Below are 18,993 nucleotides of genomic sequence, written 5' to 3'. Positions count from 1 at the left end.
ACATCAGTGCCTCACCTCAAAAAAAACTTTTTTTTTTTTTTTTGACTGGATGGGCACAATTTTCCATAGACACACTCTGAAATCTTGTGGAAAGCCTTCTCAGAATGGTATTTTGCACTGCATATTGGTTTTGGACTGGGTAGTCCAGTAACAAAGGAAATGCACAGACAAAAGTTCCTTATGTCTTAAGTATAAATAGTTCTTTTTTTTTTCTGAAGCATTGAACTGTTACAACCATTCATTTTTTAAAAATTTAAATATTTAAAAAATATTCTAAGATGTAATAAAATCAAATGCATTCTTTAGTCATTTCCATATATAGAGTTTGAATATAAATATTACAATTTCTTTTTATTTGTTTATTTCTATTTATTTTTAAAGAGTAATGAATTCATAAATAAACGACCACACAAACATTAAATTGTGCCTGCCACTTATAATTGTGTAAACCTTAATGGATAACGTGGATAATTTAAAAGATCACTTGCTTGTGCTCTCAAGGACTGTATTAGCACAACTTGGGGAACACACTAGAACATTTTAAAATATATTATTATTAATTATAAACTCAGTGCAAATATATACAAAAAATAAAGTAATTACAAAGTAAAGACAAGTTTCTCATTATTTTATTATTATTATTATTTTAGAAATTGTCTGCTAACATTGAAAGAAATTTGCTATACACTTACATTTATCAATATTCAGATAATAATAGGTAGTAATAGTGCTTTATTCGAAACAAACTCAGCAAAATAGATCAATAAAGCTACCTGTTTCCATACAAAAGGACAATTAAAACAAACGTCCATTTTCATTTTAATATACAAAACGAGCAGTTAAAATTAGTTTTCATCTTCTGAAGCAGAATGAAATAATTAGTTGTCTGTTATCTGTCAATTAAAGCTATAGCTTACTTACTGGAATATTTAAACGGAGGACGTCGTCCCTCCTCATTGGTTTCACTGGTGTAGGCTACTGTAGAAATTTAGACGTACTGCTAGTTTTGGGCACTATACGACCATTATATAGTATGCCATTTGGAACATATGCTGGCTGGCTCTCTCTGTGTGTGTGTGTGTGTGTGTGTGTGTGTGTGTGTGTGTGTGTGTGTGTGTGTGTACGCGGGGAGTGGGTCTGGGGATTGGCTGGTATTGGTAACACATGAGCAGATATAATATCGGCTTGCTTGATTTTTAAAATGTTTCAAGCCGAGTTACATATGACGAACTCGATATAACTGCACCCTATTTGTTGAACAACTAAACTTTAAAACCTGTCTTTCGTGTTTTGCGGTTAGGGCTCAACTGAGAGAGAAATAGAGAGATCGAGCGAGCGAGCGAGCTTTCAAATTACAAGTGGATGCGGAAAGGCGCTCAGGGTTCACATGATCAATTTTTGGAAGAACAAAAAACAAATTAAGGCTTAGAAGGAGATAATTTATGACAGGTAAGTGATCACACGATGGTTTAACTTTTGTCACAAGGCAACGATAAATGAGCACATTACTGTAAGTTACATTTTTCAGGTATTTCTTCATACTCATGACTTCCTCATACGTCTTGCTCTGATGTATCTGATAATATAGTCTATATTCGTTGCCAGTCACTGATAAACTCAGCGTGATAAATGTCCTCAGAAGTTAGTAACTCTACGCAATTTTGCCATGTTTACACTGTTTATTTGTTTAAATGACCTGGTCACTTTTTTTGTTTGTTTAATTTAACTTTTTAAGGCTAGATATCTATTTATACATACAAAGTACACTGAATTCAAATGTGTTTACATAAATACTTACAGTAAGCTGACGCTTTTATCCAAAGCAACTTACAATTATGACTGAGCACAACTTGAGCAATTGAGGGTTAAGGGCCTTGCTGAGGGGCCTAACAGTGGCACCTTGGTAGCAGTGGGGCTTGAACCAGCAACCTTCCAATTACAAGTCAACCACTGAGCTACCACTGCCCACATTTAAAATAGCATTTACAAGTGCATAAACAGTTTAAATGTATATATAATTTCATCCAGATCCATGCCCTTTGATCAGGTCACTCATAAATGGCCAAAGGCTGATACAGCATACACAGGGACTCCAGTAAAGTCAGTGGACTGAATTCAGAGTACTATAGTGGTGCATGAAGTTAATTTGACTGAATTTGACAAATGACTGTATAATAGCCTGTTAGGGATAGATGACCACTCACAGATTAATGGCAATTTATATACTTATTTGTCTTGCCACTGTTCCTGTCCTTTCTCATTATAAATCTATTTTGATCAGGTTATTATGTCAACAAAGAATGAAGGGCTGGCCCATTGTAAATTCATCCTGGTGTTTGCCATCATTATGGACATCTTTGGGATCACTACCGTGCTGATGGGAGTCTTTGCCCCATTAGAGGTCAAAGGTCATGACTTTGGTGATTTGCTGGTATATACAGGTACAGTTCTGGTCATGCTGTCTATGGCTGGCTGGGTCATGTGGTACAGCGGCAATATCGAAGGCTTGACCTCAATAAAAGACCTTGAAGCCAGACGTACTCCCTTGGATCGTCTGGCTTGCTCACTCAGTCAGCGGATACGAAGGAGCCGTCGCAGTCATCACAGTCGTCCCCCAGTCGCGGACCTCAACTGACTGGAATAGAGTACATATAGCTATCAAGGCCCAAAGTTCAGCTTCTGAAGCATTAGCTTATCCCTAAATATAGCATGATGAAAGTAACAGGAGGAGTACAGTTGCAGAGGGTTTTAATACATGATTTTGAGACAATTTGATATAGTCAAAAGGCACAGAATTATAAGATGATTTTCTCTAAATCTTACCATGACTGTGCATGGTGAAGTCTAATATAACAAATTAAAGACTGTGCTATCAAAGCTATTATTTCAATGACCCCACACTCAAAACAAGCACACAAAGGGGAATCTCTGATGTAATGGTACATATTTATTTCTTTGAATAATATTGTTGTTTCTACAACTTATCTGTAAAATCACTTTAAAGGCAAGTGTATATGGAGACCATTTGCTAAACTATGTTGTACATTACCAGATCTAAAATGCACAGTATATAAAAGATCTCTGTCAAAGGAGTAATAAGTCTTTTTTTTTTTTTTTTGGCCAGTGATTCTTCACATTATGTAACAACCATTGTACCGACATCTAATGGCCTGTTAACATCAGAGATTCTGTACCAACTTAAATTTAAAAATGGCCACTTCCATGTGGGGAATCCATTCGATGACTTTCATAAGTATTACTTTATGGTGGAAAAAAACCTTTAAATGTTAAAATTTTATGTGGGTGGTATGCATTTTCTTATTATAGCAAGTATAATTTATGTTATAAAAGTGTCATTTTGAGGTTTTATTGTCATTTTAATTGGAACATTTCATATTTTTAATAAAAAATATTGTACTTACAAAAGTAATTTTGAACTTTTCTTTCATAATACAGTTCAAAGTTGTGTCTTTACAAGGCCATTTCCATAACATTTTGAGTACTGAATAATTAACATATGAGATTAGCCTATAGAAAACAACCAAAACCAACACTTACTGCAGTCATTTATACACTTTCACTTATTCAAATACTGCAAAATTAAAGTCAAATAACAAAAATACACAGTAAATTAGACATGAAACCATAGAGGACATCACTTGGATCACTTTAGATCACTCCTCTACAGTCAAAATCAAAAATAGATCAGATAATCTCATATTAGACATTACTAAATTTAGTGTATCAACATGAAACTGTTTGTATGTTAAACCTAGCTGGCAATGCAGGTTAACCAAACTGAACTCATTTTCATTTGCATAGTTTTTGCATAGCTGTGCTGAGCTAACATTAGCAGCTTCACTGTGGAGAGCAACTATCAACATCTCTACATTCTCCATGTTAATATTTACTTGCATTATCAACTTGAAATAAATCCACCCTGAATTTGTTAAAAAAAGTCCCATTTTAAAAGGCAACACAACATGTATGCAATCTTACCTTTCAAGAGAAGTACATCTAAGAACAAAAGTACAAATCTAAAAAGACGCCATGATAATGGTGTCAATAAATATAGCTCTCAATCATTTAGTCTGGTGGAAATCAGAATTTAAAGGGGAAAAAAACCCCCAAAAACATCAGCACAGAAACAAACAAATAAATGCAGACAGAAATTTGGAAGGCGTAAAACAGGATGACTTAAATCGCAGAGGATTTTCCACCAGTGAGGCTCAGCAAAACACAGAAAATAAACAAAACTACACTGCAACTTTCATCAGCACACAATAAAACACAAAATGTTGACATGCATTGATCAACCTGTAAGTACACGCAGCACTCCGAAACACACACACACACAGATAGCCTCTAGGCAATAGGTAATACAAATGTATTAGTCACTCACATTTGATTTTTTTTTTTTTTAAAGAACCCTTCCTTAGTTAAAGGTATTTTTTAGAGAAGGTGCCATATCTTGGTGCAGAAAAAGGCAGGTGTCCAGACAGGACAGATAAAACGAGTTTGGTTGGATAGTAAAAGCTGTGAATGACACCATATTCAAAGCGAGAGGCTAGGAACTGATGAAGTTGGACTCTGCCAGATGAACATGTGACTGCGTTCTGATCTCTGTGGGGCAGCCTCACTAGCTCCATCACTGGCATCATCTCCTGTGGAAGTGGAAATATATGACAACAGTCCTTTTTTAAAAATACACAATTGATCACATTGGAAACAATTTATCACATTGGAAAAAAAAAGTGATTGGTTAAGGTTAGCAATCAGTTATGCTCAAGACATTACTGGCTATGGTTAGGTACAGGCACAAGTAAAGGAAAATGTATAAAAGTAGCCCTTGCTGTACATAGACTGTGCTGATTTGGGGTTAGGTTATCTCACCTATGCGGAAATTAATGTAACCCTCTCCACCACTGAGAATGAGATGAAAGGCAGGAACAGAGTCATCTGCAGTAGGAGAGGAACTACGACAGTCTGAAAAAAGTCAAAAATATATTAAGATGAGGAAGAGGAGATCATGTTATGCTGTTGACACAAATGCTAGATGACATGCTGGTTCATAAATGTATATTTACAATGTATTTATCTCACAAACCTTACAGGTATGTGTTATATTTGATCATGCCCCCTGCCCAAAAACAATGTGTGCTGACCTGGAGCAGAGATGATAAATTTAACTGCTTGTCGGTGGCCATGGAAACACAGCTGAGCTGAACCTAGAGAGCAGTATGGAATAGACGACTCTGAACCTGCCAGAAAAACAAAAAACAAAAAACAAAAAAACAAAAAAACAACAACAATTCAGAAGAGAGACAATTGAGAATTTCTTACATATTCAAACAAATTCCCTGAGCACTCACAAAACAAAAGAAAAATACAAATAGGCTTAGAGATACAAGCTTGAAGTCACTTATGGAAAGATGTAGAAGAAGAGAACACCCCGGAATAACAGAAGTATGGCAGAGACTTAAAACTTACTGAGTGACAGTGGGACAGAGAAAATGGCACCACTTCCTGTGCCCACCCACAGCCGCCCACTCGCTACACACATGGCAGAGATCTGAAGAGGAGAAAGGGACAGGAAAGCAGGGCCTGTGGGGGACATATTTATGTCTGTCATTTGTTGCCGAGACAGTGTCAGTTCAATCAGTGTGAAAAACAATGTTGCATTGAAGAATTCATACCAAGGGTATGATCATGGTATTCATACCAAGAGTATACCAAGGGTATGAATACCAAGGCCTAATTTCAGCCATCAAGGGTCAGAGTCCATCAGAATTTGGTGATTGGGTGACTCTGGTCCTTTAGCACTGGATTTGAGCACCCCTGATTTATATAATATAATGAACAAGATTAGTGGCCATCCCTGCAATATAAAGCATACAAAACATTTACAGCTCACCTAAAGTTTTAGTAATCATGGAAGACACATCAACCTCCTGTAGTGGCCGTCCAGTTGTCCAATCAAAAAGCCTAAGGCTAGGATCTAGACGACAGGAAGCCCAAACTCCACTTCCTGCTGCACAGAGGAAGCGCACCTGCTGTTCACTTCGAAGTGACACTGTGAATGATTTCTATAGAATCAGAAAGTGAGAAAGATTAAAATAAGAAAGCAGAAATAGTAACAAGAGAAATCAGGTTAAAGTGTACAATAAAATCCATTTCCATTAAAGTCTTTTAGTAAATACATACCTCTACTTTCCAATCCTTGACATCAATCATGTAAACTTTGTTCCAATATGCCACCCAGAGACGGTCTTTCTTCACCAAGCAACAGCGAATGGGCTGCAAAGGGGATGTGCCCAATGAAAAGACTTCATGTGACTGAAGATCCCATCCACCTATTAGTGATCATTGTCAAACCCATGTTGTACAGTATTTAGGATTGTAAACAAACAGGAATGAAAGAGTTCAAAAAAGAAAATTTACAGAGAAACACACACAAATCGAAAAATTGATTCAAACATACCTGAATTGTGCTTGAAAAATGCAAGGGTCCCATTGCTTAATCCAGCTATCACTTGACCAGGTGAGAACCTATTAGAAAATTTACATTAGAAGCAACATGATCTTTGCATAAAATCTGGAAACAGGAAACAAAAACTTACGTGAGAGAATGCACCCCTTCATGGAGGCTGACAGACTGCAAGCAACACCGCCTAGAGGCTGAGGCTGAATGAACAAACACTCTGTGGATAAGGAGAGAAGACAGCAAAAATGTTTTCATCAGAGGTCTCATACATTAAATGAAAGAATATTCATTTGAACAACACAATTTTAAAAATGAAGGGAACCACAAACTTCCATACCCCCCATCCTCTGTTCCAATCCACACAGTCCCAGAAGTTGCATCTGAAATAAGAGATGAGTACGGAGTAAGGGGTGTAAAAGATGTGTAGGAAGAAAACAGCAGCTGCCAGTTTAGTATATACAGACTAAAAAGATGTTCTTGGACTAAATTTCTTTTTTGTTGCCACAATCACAATCATTAGAGTTACTTACATTAAGGGAGGAATCCCCAACCCCCCAAATTTAACATCAAAACAAGTAAGTTAATTTAAAAGTGATACTGGTAGCATGCTAAAAATTTCAAAGTGTTTTCTCCCATCAATTAGAGCTATTTTTAGGCTTGCTTTTTTTGTCTGAACTAACCAGTGGGAGGCACAGCACAAATGCACAGAGCTGGACAGGTGGGTGGGAGGCTGAACTGATCCAGGATGGTATTGGATCGCGCCGGGTCAATCACTGTGACATCACTACTGGAGGCAGGTCGACTGATGGCCCAGACTGAACACTGGGATTGAGAAAGGTATGTAATGTGCATGAGAAAGTCATGACATGTAGAAAATGGTGGTGAGTAAATGCATGGTTTTAAGGTGTGCTTTAGTAAAAAGTGAACGTGGACAAGGAAGCATTGTTATCAAATTTCTTGGCGCTAAAGTGCTGAATTATGTATACAAGGAAAATTTGATTGGGCCTACTTGAAGCTTAGTTCATGTAGAAGGTGGTGTTTAATTATATGTTTCCATGTTTTTCTGTAATTATCCGATACACAATTAGCTGATCCAAAGTCAGTATATAAGGGTCGAGACATGAACATACACTCTGCTCTCCAGACACCTTCGGGGGAACTGCTACAGCACATGTCAGCTATAGAAAAGAAAACAAGAGGACATTTAGTAAACACTCTTCTAGGATACACCTGGTCTATTATATATTGACTATCCATTCAATAACTGAAAGAGGCAAGTAATGAGTGATCAATATATTTTGCCCAAATCTGTGAATAATATTTGGCTGCACCCTAAATTCCTCTATCAAAATTGATAGGTTGCTCAACCATGCCCCCATGTCCCATCAGAACTCTTTATTGACAAAGGCAAGAATTTTGGGAAGTTTATTAGGCAATAGGATATTGGAGGTATTTCAGTCTCACTTTGGGGCTCATCATAGCACAGAAACAGCACTTAATGACCAGAGTGAATAAAGAAGAGGGTAGCATATCAATATTGGTTCTTTATCGATGTTAACACCAATTATTGACACACAAAAACCTACTTTATTGGTTACAATTAACTGCGTTAGCTTCCATTTTATATTGTTCCAGTCCTAGCTGAGTACACATGTTTATTATATAGTCTATTAGGACTTTTATCTTCCTGTTTGATTGTCTAGAGAACGTTTCATCCTGGATGTGTAATCACACAGCTATGCATTCTGAAAAAAAAAAAAAAAAAAAAAGTCAGATGTCTCCAGTTTGAAAGTTTATTCTCTACAATTTTGACCTACTGTTTTCCAATATGTAGCACAAATTGGGCCATCATGTCAGACTTTTTCACAAATCAAACAATAACCTGATTAATTTAATCGATCTTAGGACTAATGACCAAAATTATTTACATTTTTCTCATTGGCTAGGATGTGTGCAAGAAACTCATATGATGTTCTTATGATGTTCAGAGGCTCACAGCAAGTGGTTAATTAGAAATGTTTGTTTATAGTGAACATTCATTTGAACGAAACCATTTCTTCTGTGCTCGTCACCTGGACAGTGCCTTTGTAACACCATTCAACAGTCTGCCATCATGTTGACATCTCATCTCCCCTGATAATGGGTTTCCATTATTTTAATAATTTTGATGAAACCCATTTCTTTGCAGAAATCACCCAAATTGTCAGGAAAGTAGTCCAGGTGAGAAAAATAAAAACGCACCTTGAAACTCAGCCTGCAAATGTAGCAGTCATCAACATGATGTTTGGGCTCACACCACACCATGGGAATTCCAAAGTGAAGAGATTCTATCAGGTCTTTACTCCAGTTTCTAAAACCTTCCACACGTGTTGCACACTGTATGCGGTGCCCATGACTTGATGCCAAAGCATACATGGAAGCTTTCTTCACAATCTCTTTGCCTTTGTTTTTGTAGAGTATAGCTTCCACAGATGTAGCAAAACGAATCAAGTGAATTAACACAGATTAACGCAGATGAACTGCCTTTCTTCATTATAGATGGAGTCATGCTATTTATCTAATAGCTCTAGAATACATTAAGGGATACAATTTAAAATTGCAGTCACTGTTTGTGTAAAAATTTCACTGAAACATAAAATTAAAACATTCCTCAGTGGGAATATTACCAAAAACTTCTATGCAATGGGGGATTTCATGAAATAACCAGTAAACAATCAAAAGGTCAAAATTCTGTAAAAAAAATTAAATAAAATAACAAACAAACTTTTGATGCATCAGAAATCATGCATCAATTAAGTGAATCAAGTGAATTTCTTTACTATAGTCCTAATCTTTGGAAATCCCTTCCTAGTGACCTGAGGAATTTTGATAATCTTGGTACATTTAAGAAAAAAAGGTGAAGATTTGTTTTGCTTTTAATTAGTCTGTAATTAATTATTTATGTTTCTTTTGCTCTTTATTTTCTCCTCTTAATTTTATATTTATCTTATTTTATTCCATTTTATTTGTTTCTGTATCATCTGCATCATGATTTTTAAAGTTTATTTTAAAAAGTGCTCTATAAATAAACCTTCTCATTATTTTATTACCCATCCTTCTCCTAGAAATAGGTGCCAGTCTGCTCTGGATCAAGGGTGAAAACACTCCAGTCCTGCAGATCTATCATGCTGCCTGAATAATTAAAATTCAGCATAAAGCCCAGATTAGCTGGGTAAGGAGTGTTGATTAGATTTGAACCTAAATTCTGCAGACTGACAGACCTTCAATAGCACAGTTGGGGATCCCCTGCTCCAAGCTCTTTATGAAAAGCAAGGGAACCTTCTATTTATTCTAAGCAGAAAGCACCTTGTGTTGGGTCTTGGGCTTATTTGTAAAGGTAAAAAGCAATAGGACACAGGATTGGAATGATGGTAGTGGATTATGTTATATTCTTATTGTTCTGATATGATCAACACATTCACATTTTCATTGTTCAACCTGGCTGCACAAATCTTTCATTCAATTAATCAATTATTTTGTAGCTATTTAGCACATTAGCCATCCAGATAGTTTTCCTGACAACCAACTTTAGAGTAACAAAACAGTGAGTCTGACCTTAGCAGAAGCATCTCTTTGGTCAAGCAGTCTCAACTGTGTGAGGACAGGCACGTTTTTAGGCTCCTGAGGTGGGTCATTGTTCTGATCAGAGACACACAGACACACACCAAGTCATTTAGACACGAAAACAAAATGTTAGTGATGTGCAGTATGTGGACGTTCAAGGAAAGCATGAATGTCCAGGTGTGCTGGTGTACCTGCAGGTTTGTGTGTGAAAGGGGCATGCTCCAGCCATGCACCTGCCGCTTTCCCAGAGCTCCCCATACATGAGAGCGGATCTCCCTGTACAGCTCCCTCTTCCTTAGCCTGGGAGATGGGGAATCCCTGGGAGGAAAGAAGGAGGAGGAACACACTTCACTAAATTTAGAATTAAATCCACAGTTCTGCAGCAACTGGTTGAAGAACTGAGTTTTTTTTTTTTAATCTGAGCAGTTAGTAAAGCTCCCAAACCAATGCTCCCATAGACATATGAAACAGAGAGAAAGCCTTCTTACTTTGTCTGTGATTGGTCGACAGAGAGGTGATGTGGAGATCCCATTTGTGAGTGGGAAGGCTGCACCGATGGCAGAGTAAGATCCAGAGTTGCACCTGGGGCCAGCTGGTACTTACTCAAACCAAGAAAGCGGTTAAACCTGCGAAAGATAAGCAATCCAGTATGATATTGACAACACACTTCACAAGCTAGCTGATGGGCTGCTGACAATTTAAAGTGGAGCAAAAATGTCTCAAACCTCTTCCATACACTTTTTCTGTTGCCTGGGATGCTTTCATCATTAGTGACTCTACAGAAGAAGATGAATAAGTCATTATAAAATGAGGGGGTATTAAAAGCTTTGCTCTGTCTCTGTGTGTGTGTGTGTGTGTGTGTGTGTGTGTGTGTGTGTGTGTGTGTGTGTCTAAGTAAACAGACCGAAGAGTCTGACAGCGGCGCACAGTTTCCTGTAGTTCAATCAGCCGCTCTTTATACTGGTTCTTCTCCATGACCACCCGCGCCATCTCTGAACGGGAGAAGCGCCGGCATGAGGTAGGCAGAGAAGCCTGAAAAGGGCAAGAGAAAAGGGGGAAATGAAAACTCTGTATTGTACTTTGCATGTGCAAGACATATTTGAGGAAAGATAAGGAAAATAAGGAATATGCATGCAATTCTTGACCAGCTCCTGACACCTGTACCTGTACCAGGTGATTAAGGGCAGCAGAGCATGATCACCATGCTAATGTACTGGCAATTAAACTGCTTTTAGAACTTGTAGTGACTTCTAATTGAAGTCACTTGCTTTTACAGTTAAACTTATATGGCATATGGAAATATAGGAACTTAAAAGTTTTGGCTGCACTGATTTCTAAAGGATGTCTACTCAACAGTTTAGTGCAGGGAAGTACATGCCAATATGCCACTACATACACTCTTTGGCTGTAGGGATGGCCTGGGTTTAAGAAACAGGTATTAAGAACATGAAAAAAATGCACCCAGTATGCGCAAACAAAAATGCACACTTATAAACCAAGATGAACGTACGCTTACATCAGGGTCCTCGGCCTGAGCTAACTGCAGCTCTTCATGCAGCCTGTCAAGAGAAGAAAGAAATACTTGAATGAATACACTTAGAAAGAGGAAGTAAACTGTGCACCATGGCTGCTTCTGCCACTGCTCTTAAACTGAGCTTATCAGCAGCATTTCCTTGATAGACTGGTCTCAGTCACATTTCAGGAAAAACAATACTGTCTCCCCAGACAGTTAAGAAAGATCCACAAACATCAGCACACACAAGCATATTTGTGACAACTGGAAATCTGACTCAGTCAGTATATACATCATTGCGTATATCCCCCAAATAAATGGTCACATTCTGTCTTCTTTTCTGTATTAATAAAAAAGAAACAAAATATGGCAATTCAGCTTTGTTACTGTGGTTGTATGCATGCTGAACAAAGGTAATCTTTCAGAATGGGACAGGACCCTTATTTGCAAATCATCACACAGAGGAAAGATTGGGACTAGATCCTGCAAAACCAAATCTGCCAATATAGAAAGCAAAACAGGGTTTCCATTACCGTTTGGTATCCTCTTCCATCTCCTTAGATTTGGCCTCCAGGCGAATGATGGTTTCTCGACAGGAAGTGAGCTCCAGGTTCAGAGCAGACCTTTCATTAGTCAGTTCCTCTACACGCCAAATAAGAGCTTTACGAGCAGCATCCACCAACTCACTGAGAGAGAAAGAGAGAAGTACACTGAGCTAAATTAATAATGAACATTCTGTTATTTTCAGAAAAGCTGAAAGGATTATAGTTAGAACCAGAGGTGTTTAATTAAAGGGCAACACCAACTAATGTACAAAATAATGTAACAAAAATATAGATGATTTTGTATTCTTTTATTGATTATGACTGTAGACAAGAGAAATATTTATTTGACAGGAAATTCTGAAGAGAAGCCTCTGGATTGTTTTAGGTTAAAGTAACATGGTGTGATGTCAGCAAGACCAAGAGGCATGGTTTAAACCCAGTGAACCTGCTAAATGACCTACCTTGCCTAGGAGGGCTAGCTTGTCCTTATGAAGATATAGAATTCTACTACAGGAATTTCTATAGGTTTCCTATAAGATTTTTCTAATAAATATGGGCAATTAGCTTAGTAAATTAAAGATTATTCTATAATAATGCACATGTAGAAACTATAGCTATAGTATAGTATAGTATACAAAGTATTATTAATGTAGGCATTTAAGAAAATTTAAAGCTGTCTCAAAATGCATACTGCAAATGGTGTTTTTTTTTTTTAACTGATGTTGTACTACAACAACGGCCAGCTATGGATACTGTTATCAAATGCTAACAATTCTGATATGGGCCTCTAATTCTTATACTGCAAATGAAATAGGAACAACTGAAATAAGAAGCAACAGAAAACAATGGAAGTAGATCTTACTGGGTGTGTTTCAGTTCCTCATTCTGTGAAAGAATCTCCTCAAACTGGTCTGTGCTGCCTGTACAGGAACCACAGACAGGGGAGTTTATAAAACCACACCCAGGTATGATGGACATTGGCCCCATGTTCAATATGGTTCAAGATGTTGAACCTTCAGTTATGAACTAAGCTAGCTAACACCCAAAACCCATTCGATTAGGTGAAAATGGTGAAACAAGCTCATACCCCTAACATACCCACCTCTTACGCAGACTCCTTGGTCCACACTCTCTATGTATTCCTGGCTTAATTCTGAAAGCTCAGAGAACACAGAATCTGTGTTTCTCATCTCCCACTCCAAACGGTTATTACTTTCTTCCTCTTCCTCCTCCTCCCTCTCTTTTTCCTCAGGTTTTTTATTCTCTTCCTCCTTACTTCCCTCTTTCACCTGGGTCTGTCTCATCTCCTCATGACTGCAGTTCAGTTCTCTGCCATCTGTTCGAACAGGGGTGCTGAAAAGAAAGGGAGACCTTGACCACTGCATATGTATTTGCTTTTGTGTGTTCTTGTGAAATCCAAAGGTCAGCTCCACTGGTGGTTCAACTAAACTAACCCATTACAATACAGGTAATGAAACCCTAGCTTTAAGGTGGCTAAACATCAACCACCTTCATGTTATAACATGCATACATTTATGGCATTTAGCTGACGCTTTTTATCCAAAGCAACGTACAATTATGACTGAGTACAACTTGAGCAATTGAGGGTTAAGGGCCTTGCTCAGGGGTCCAACAGTGGCAACTTGACAGTGGTGGGGCTTGAACCAGCAACCTTCCAATTACAAGTCCAGTACCTTATCCACTAAGCTACCACTGTCAGGTTCAGCATTTTGATGGACTAGTCACTGTGGTTCGAGATTGTAAGCCTCAGTGAAAATCTGTCATGCAATGACTATTTTTGTAAACTGACAAAATGCTAATTACGCAGCAAAACCATTATTATGAGCACCTCCAACCACTACATTTCTTCCTTTCTCAATGAAATAATTATCTTAATATATGTAAGGAGAGGGAGAAGTTGTTTATAGTGTTCAATAAAAATCTGCATGAAAAAAAAACAATGTTCAGTAAAGAAAGAAAGGAAAAAAACAAGACCACTGCACACTCCTGCACCTTGCTTCAACAAGGCATTGAAAGTGGGCCAACTCAGGGGTAGAGCTCATGAGAGTATTGATAAATGACAGATCACTGGGAGGTTCCGGTTTGATCACTTCACTGCAATTAGTAGCTGTTAAGTCTGATTGAGCAGGGTCAGGGGTGACATCAGGTGCTGGCTCATGCTACATCACAGGAGAGGAGAGAAAATGGAGCAGCAATGTGAAAAGCTTGTTTCACCTGTCAGACTTTTAAACATACAGTAAACCAAACAATACTTACAATTTTTAGGTAATGCATCAGTTTACCTGTTGGGAGACTGCATTGTCTAATTGCCCCTGAATAGATGCAGCCTCTGTGCATTTAGAGAGATTGCGACTCCTACAAAAAAATACATAAAAGGGACAATGAGCATTACAACAGGAAAAAAAAAAGTTGCTCAGTGCAAGACAGGATGCTACACAAAGCATCAACATACCAGTCTGATCAGATGTTTTACTCTCTCACAAAGGAGAGAACACTAAAGGTCTTACTTCCTGTTCTGATGGCAAGTCATGACACTGGCATGCAACAAAGAGTGAGACATTTATATGAAAAATGTGAGATGCAAAGAAAGACAGTGCCCTATCTACCTTAGACAGTGCTCACTACTATAAGAATGGTAGCACAGCGGTTCATCAGTAAATCTGAATAAAATTAGTACATCACACATAAATCAGGAAATTAACCTTAGAGGGAAGCCTTCCTTCTCTAGCTCCTTCTTTTTTTCCAGCATATCCCGGTAATTCAGCGCTAGCTGGATAAAGAAACGGAAAGAAAAAGAAAAGGTGAGATTGTGGGAGTGTGAGCGAGTGTGAATGAAAGTGAGTGAGAGTGAGTGAGTGAGATGCAGGAGCTGAGACATGCTCAGTAGTAAATGCCATCAGAGCAGCAACAGACTAACCTTATTATGTGCATGTTTCAGTGTGTTAAATTCTCTGGCCAAGCTTGCTCTATGCTCCTCTAAAGCCCCTACTATAGAAAACAAGTACATGAGATTCAGGTCAGCAAAAGACGAAGACCAGCACCAAAGAGCAAGCCAGGGGAGGAGACATGTTATGACTGCTCCTCTGCTCATTGTGCTAATAAGTAGTGATAAGCACTACTGGCCACACTATAATATGGGTAGCACTTGGTATGGTTAATACAAGAGTCTTGTTTGACATTTGCACTACACTTAGACATACACATGTCTTTTATGTCATTTCTTCTCACTTTTCGGTATACATCTCACTGTTCCATGGAAGTCAAACAAAGCAAGAATTTCATTCTACAGTGTTTTACCATGCATATGACAAAAATCTTGAAATTCTGAAAACTTCCTAAATGCATTTTGATACAGATTATTGATCACCTGAACTATAGAAAAGGTATCATTTGTTCTTTATATCTTGCAACATTAGGTAATTTAGAGTGAATTGGTCTAAAGTAGCACTGTTGCAGCTGAAAATGTAACAAAATCCTTCTACATGAACATTCACATCCAATTCTGGTTTAATTTTCCCAACTATAACCTCATTCAGTGCTTAGGAACCTGCCAGAAGTAAATCATGAAGTAGTACAGGAAAACCCTAAACTGTGCATTGCTGTGGCTTCCCACCACTGAACGCACACAGACCTGTCCTACCAATGAGTCCTTCACTTAAATATAAATATATATTACGCACAAACAAAAGCTAATGAAAGGAGCAAAGGGACAAAAGGCCAAGTCTCACATTGGTCAGCTTGCTCTCTGGCTTTCTTCTCCAGATCTCTCTCTCTCTTCTCCTTCTCTTTCTCTCTTGCACGCATCATCCTCCTCTCCTGCTCAAACTGGTCCTCTAACTCCAGATAGCGCTGCAGACATTAAAATGAGATTAAAATGGACATTAACAGTGCCTGTTGAAAAAGAAACATCTCAGTTAATAATCTAGCTATTATAATCTAGCTAACTATAATCTATTAATAATAATAATCTTATTTTAGGTGCCAAGGTTTTGCAGACAGACTTTAGCTTCAAATCTCAAAAAGGAGGCAAAAAATACATTTCTACAGATAACAGCATTTGTGAATGAGAAAATGTAGTTTAAAAAAAAACCAAAAAAAAAACCAAAAAAAAAACCCCACAAGGATTCATTTAAATTTTTATTCAAGAAAATGCTTGAATAATACTTAAACCCACTCAACTGTGATTCTATATTGACTGACAACACTAAAGACAATCACATAGCTGACAAACACTTAAATAAATAAATAAATAAATAAATCAGCTTGATGTTTTAAGTCCAGCACAAACTGGACTGAACTTACCTCCTGACTCTCTCTCCTCAGAGTACGCTCCCTCTCATACCTCTCCAACAGCTCTGTCCTCTCCTCCTTTTCTTTCTCCACTGCTGTCTCCTTCTCCCTCAGTTGGGACCGACAGCTGGCCAGCCCTTCCAGAACCCACACCAGGATGGGGAGCAGCGACTCAACCACATCTGACCCATGAGTGTCTACCACTGACTACAAAGGGATGGTATAAGGGAAATTGACATTAAAGGACCCTGTACCAAAGGGAATGAGACAGAGAAAGAGACAGGGAAGCATAGTGTAAGGGTAAAGAAAGAAACAGCCTTTACTGACTGGTCACAGTGACCTTATTTGATTTTTGTCTAATTTGAGTGTCTTATCTCCACAGGCAGCTGCTATGTCAGGAACAGCAGTTCACTACTGCTGGTGCTTTCTAAGGACACAAAGCCACAGTTCATTTCCTTTATGAAAAGTCAGCATTTTCTTTATAGGATTTGGCCTGCTACTGTATGAATTAAAGGAAAGTAGGAAAACATTCCTTTATTTTATGCATTTACAACTGCAGACAGTCTAGAGGCTTTTCCACATTGTTGCTCAGCCAGGCATATGCATGACAGGCATGTTTAGACAGGAAGTAGGACAAAGGTGTGCATTAAGATTGGTTACCTGGAGTTCTGTATACAGTTTTCCTGCCTCCTCGCTTACAATGTTTGGGTCCAGTTCCAGCTCTCCTGTTCCACCCAGAAAAGATTCACCACACTCCATTCCTGCTTTTTCAACTTCTTTTCAATCACTGATATCTGATTTCAATATCTGACTTAAAGCCTCCTGGTGTTTCACACTCCCTTTACTTCCACTCTCTAGATTGCATTTCCTGGACCCTCTCACCTCAAAAATATATGTTCTGTTATAAATTAAGTGTGTGAACACCTACTCAACTACCACAACTAGTTTATAAAAGTGTGCAAAACTTCTGTCTGCTTCTCCCTCATCCATTTCACACTTCAAATACACACTAAATATTTTATCAAAGAACTCCAACATAGTGACACTATATTAAGATAATCCTAGCTAATATCCGGTGGTGTTTTGGTGGCCATTCTGCAAAAGAGGAACAGAATAATTTCCATTGCATAAATACCAAGAGAGTGTGTGATTCTATAAATTAAGCATTTGTTTCTTGGACCCAGATTAGGCTCATACTTCTATACAAACCGACATTTAAAAAAAAAAAAAAAAAAAAAAAAAAAAAAAGACCTGCAAAGCGGTAGTACTACTAACCATAAAGACATAATTCCTTCTCTGATTCTAAGGAGCTTACGTTGCTTACTTTACGATTGGTTTTACTATACACTTGTGTCAGGTAAGCGTCAAACTAGTGCGTGAAAATGGTGGGTTTTAGAGAGCCCGTGCATAACTGTCAGCACAATAACATACCAAATGAAAGGAGCGGAAAAGTCAGAACAAATTAGGTTCTGCTCTGAGGCAAGACAAGGCCTAAATTAATAATACACTACCCAAAACAGAGGTGTATGACAAAAGACACCTGGAACACTGGGCTATTGCTCTCGCTTGTTTTCGTTCAGTCGATCCAGTAGTAAATACACCGAATAAAGCTGTTTTACAGACAAAATAACTGTCAGCTTACCTCTGTCTCTTACTATAAATTCGATTAAGTTCGAGACCCACTTGTTGATAGTTTCCAAGTTACTCTCTTGCGAAGTGATATCAATTACTCAAAAGCGGGTTAAAGAAGGGGCGTGGATACGAAAGAATAAGCGTGACCGTCATCAAGTTATAACCTATCAGAGCAACGGATAGTACACAAGACCCAATCAACGTGTAGAGGAGGTGGGAAAGGTCAGCCTTCCGTCTTGGGAAAGAAAAACTTTGTTGAAACTCGAATATTGACACGTGATGGGAAAAGGGTAACTGTCACATGACTAAGGACATGGAAACCAAAAGCCTTACATTCCAGACCTTCTATATTGGCCGATCAAAGGTCAGATGATTCTTGTTGATCGTGTTGTCAGCCCCTGGAACCGCTTTTGGATTTACACTCATTGCAGCGAGCGACCCACAGCTGTATCACACATTTAAACACCGAACGTTACAAGACGACGAGGAAAAACGTTCAGGCTACTTTTGCAGTCGGAAAAAAATGGTTGATTAGATCATGCTGTGACAGATATTAGACTTGTTAACTCCACAGAAGAATTATGTCAACCCCTAATAGATGATAGGATTACAATTTGCAGTTTAAACACGGTATCGTTATCAGTATAACCACAGTTTAAACATGTAGACTACAGTAAATTGTACAAATATACAAGAGCCACTCTTGATTTACCATCCTTGTATGGCTCTTCTATTGACATAATAAAAATAGTTGATATAGTAAACCTACACCTAGCTCTAACCCTCAGTTACCCAAAGTAAATAATTTGTCTCTGTTGGTTTTTAGTTTAGTTTCAAATATACGTACCAGTTTTTTTTCAAAGCAAACCAAACCAAACCGTAACACTTGTACCACAAGGTCAAAA

General features: G+C 38.0%; 1 protein-coding gene across 4 annotated transcripts; it reads right to left on the bottom strand.

Moving 5' to 3' along the window:
• Positions 1 to 3,353: 3,353 nt before the first annotated feature.
• Positions 3,354 to 18,250, bottom strand: si:dkey-17m8.1 (C-Jun-amino-terminal kinase-interacting protein 4). 4 transcript variants are annotated; one of them, XM_027006660.3, is made up of 28 exons: positions 18,099 to 18,250; positions 17,117 to 17,551; positions 16,469 to 16,663; positions 15,895 to 16,015; positions 15,084 to 15,154; positions 14,869 to 14,936; positions 14,449 to 14,521; positions 14,159 to 14,325; positions 13,248 to 13,498; positions 13,008 to 13,065; positions 12,134 to 12,286; positions 11,598 to 11,646; positions 10,992 to 11,119; positions 10,813 to 10,863; positions 10,576 to 10,713; positions 10,279 to 10,405; positions 10,079 to 10,162; positions 7,615 to 7,662; positions 7,165 to 7,306; positions 6,822 to 6,864; positions 6,621 to 6,701; positions 6,482 to 6,549; positions 6,205 to 6,353; positions 5,915 to 6,086; positions 5,491 to 5,604; positions 5,166 to 5,261; positions 4,894 to 4,986; positions 3,354 to 4,664 (listed from the first exon to the last, which is right to left on the bottom strand). In XM_027006660.3, exons 2-28 carry the CDS (start codon positions 17,213 to 17,215, stop codon positions 4,555 to 4,557), a joined length of 2,949 nt encoding a protein of 982 aa, XP_026862461.2. In that variant the 5' UTR covers positions 17,216 to 17,551; positions 18,099 to 18,250; the 3' UTR covers positions 3,354 to 4,554. The 4 variants fall into 4 exon arrangements, with proteins under 4 accessions (XP_026862461.2, XP_026862463.2, XP_026862462.2 ...); XM_027006662.3 differs by having other exon boundaries at positions 11,604 to 11,646; XM_027006661.3 differs by having other exon boundaries at positions 15,084 to 15,151.
• Positions 18,251 to 18,993: the final 743 nt, after the last annotated feature.

This window comes from Electrophorus electricus, chromosome 14 (genome assembly GCF_041902795.1).
Source record: "Electrophorus electricus isolate QZ-2024a chromosome 14, ASM4190279v1, whole genome shotgun sequence".
Classification (NCBI taxonomy): domain Eukaryota; kingdom Metazoa; phylum Chordata; class Actinopteri; order Gymnotiformes; family Gymnotidae; genus Electrophorus; species Electrophorus electricus.
Note: the sequence above shows the minus strand (reverse complement) of the source record. Positions and strands in the feature narration are given on the sequence as shown.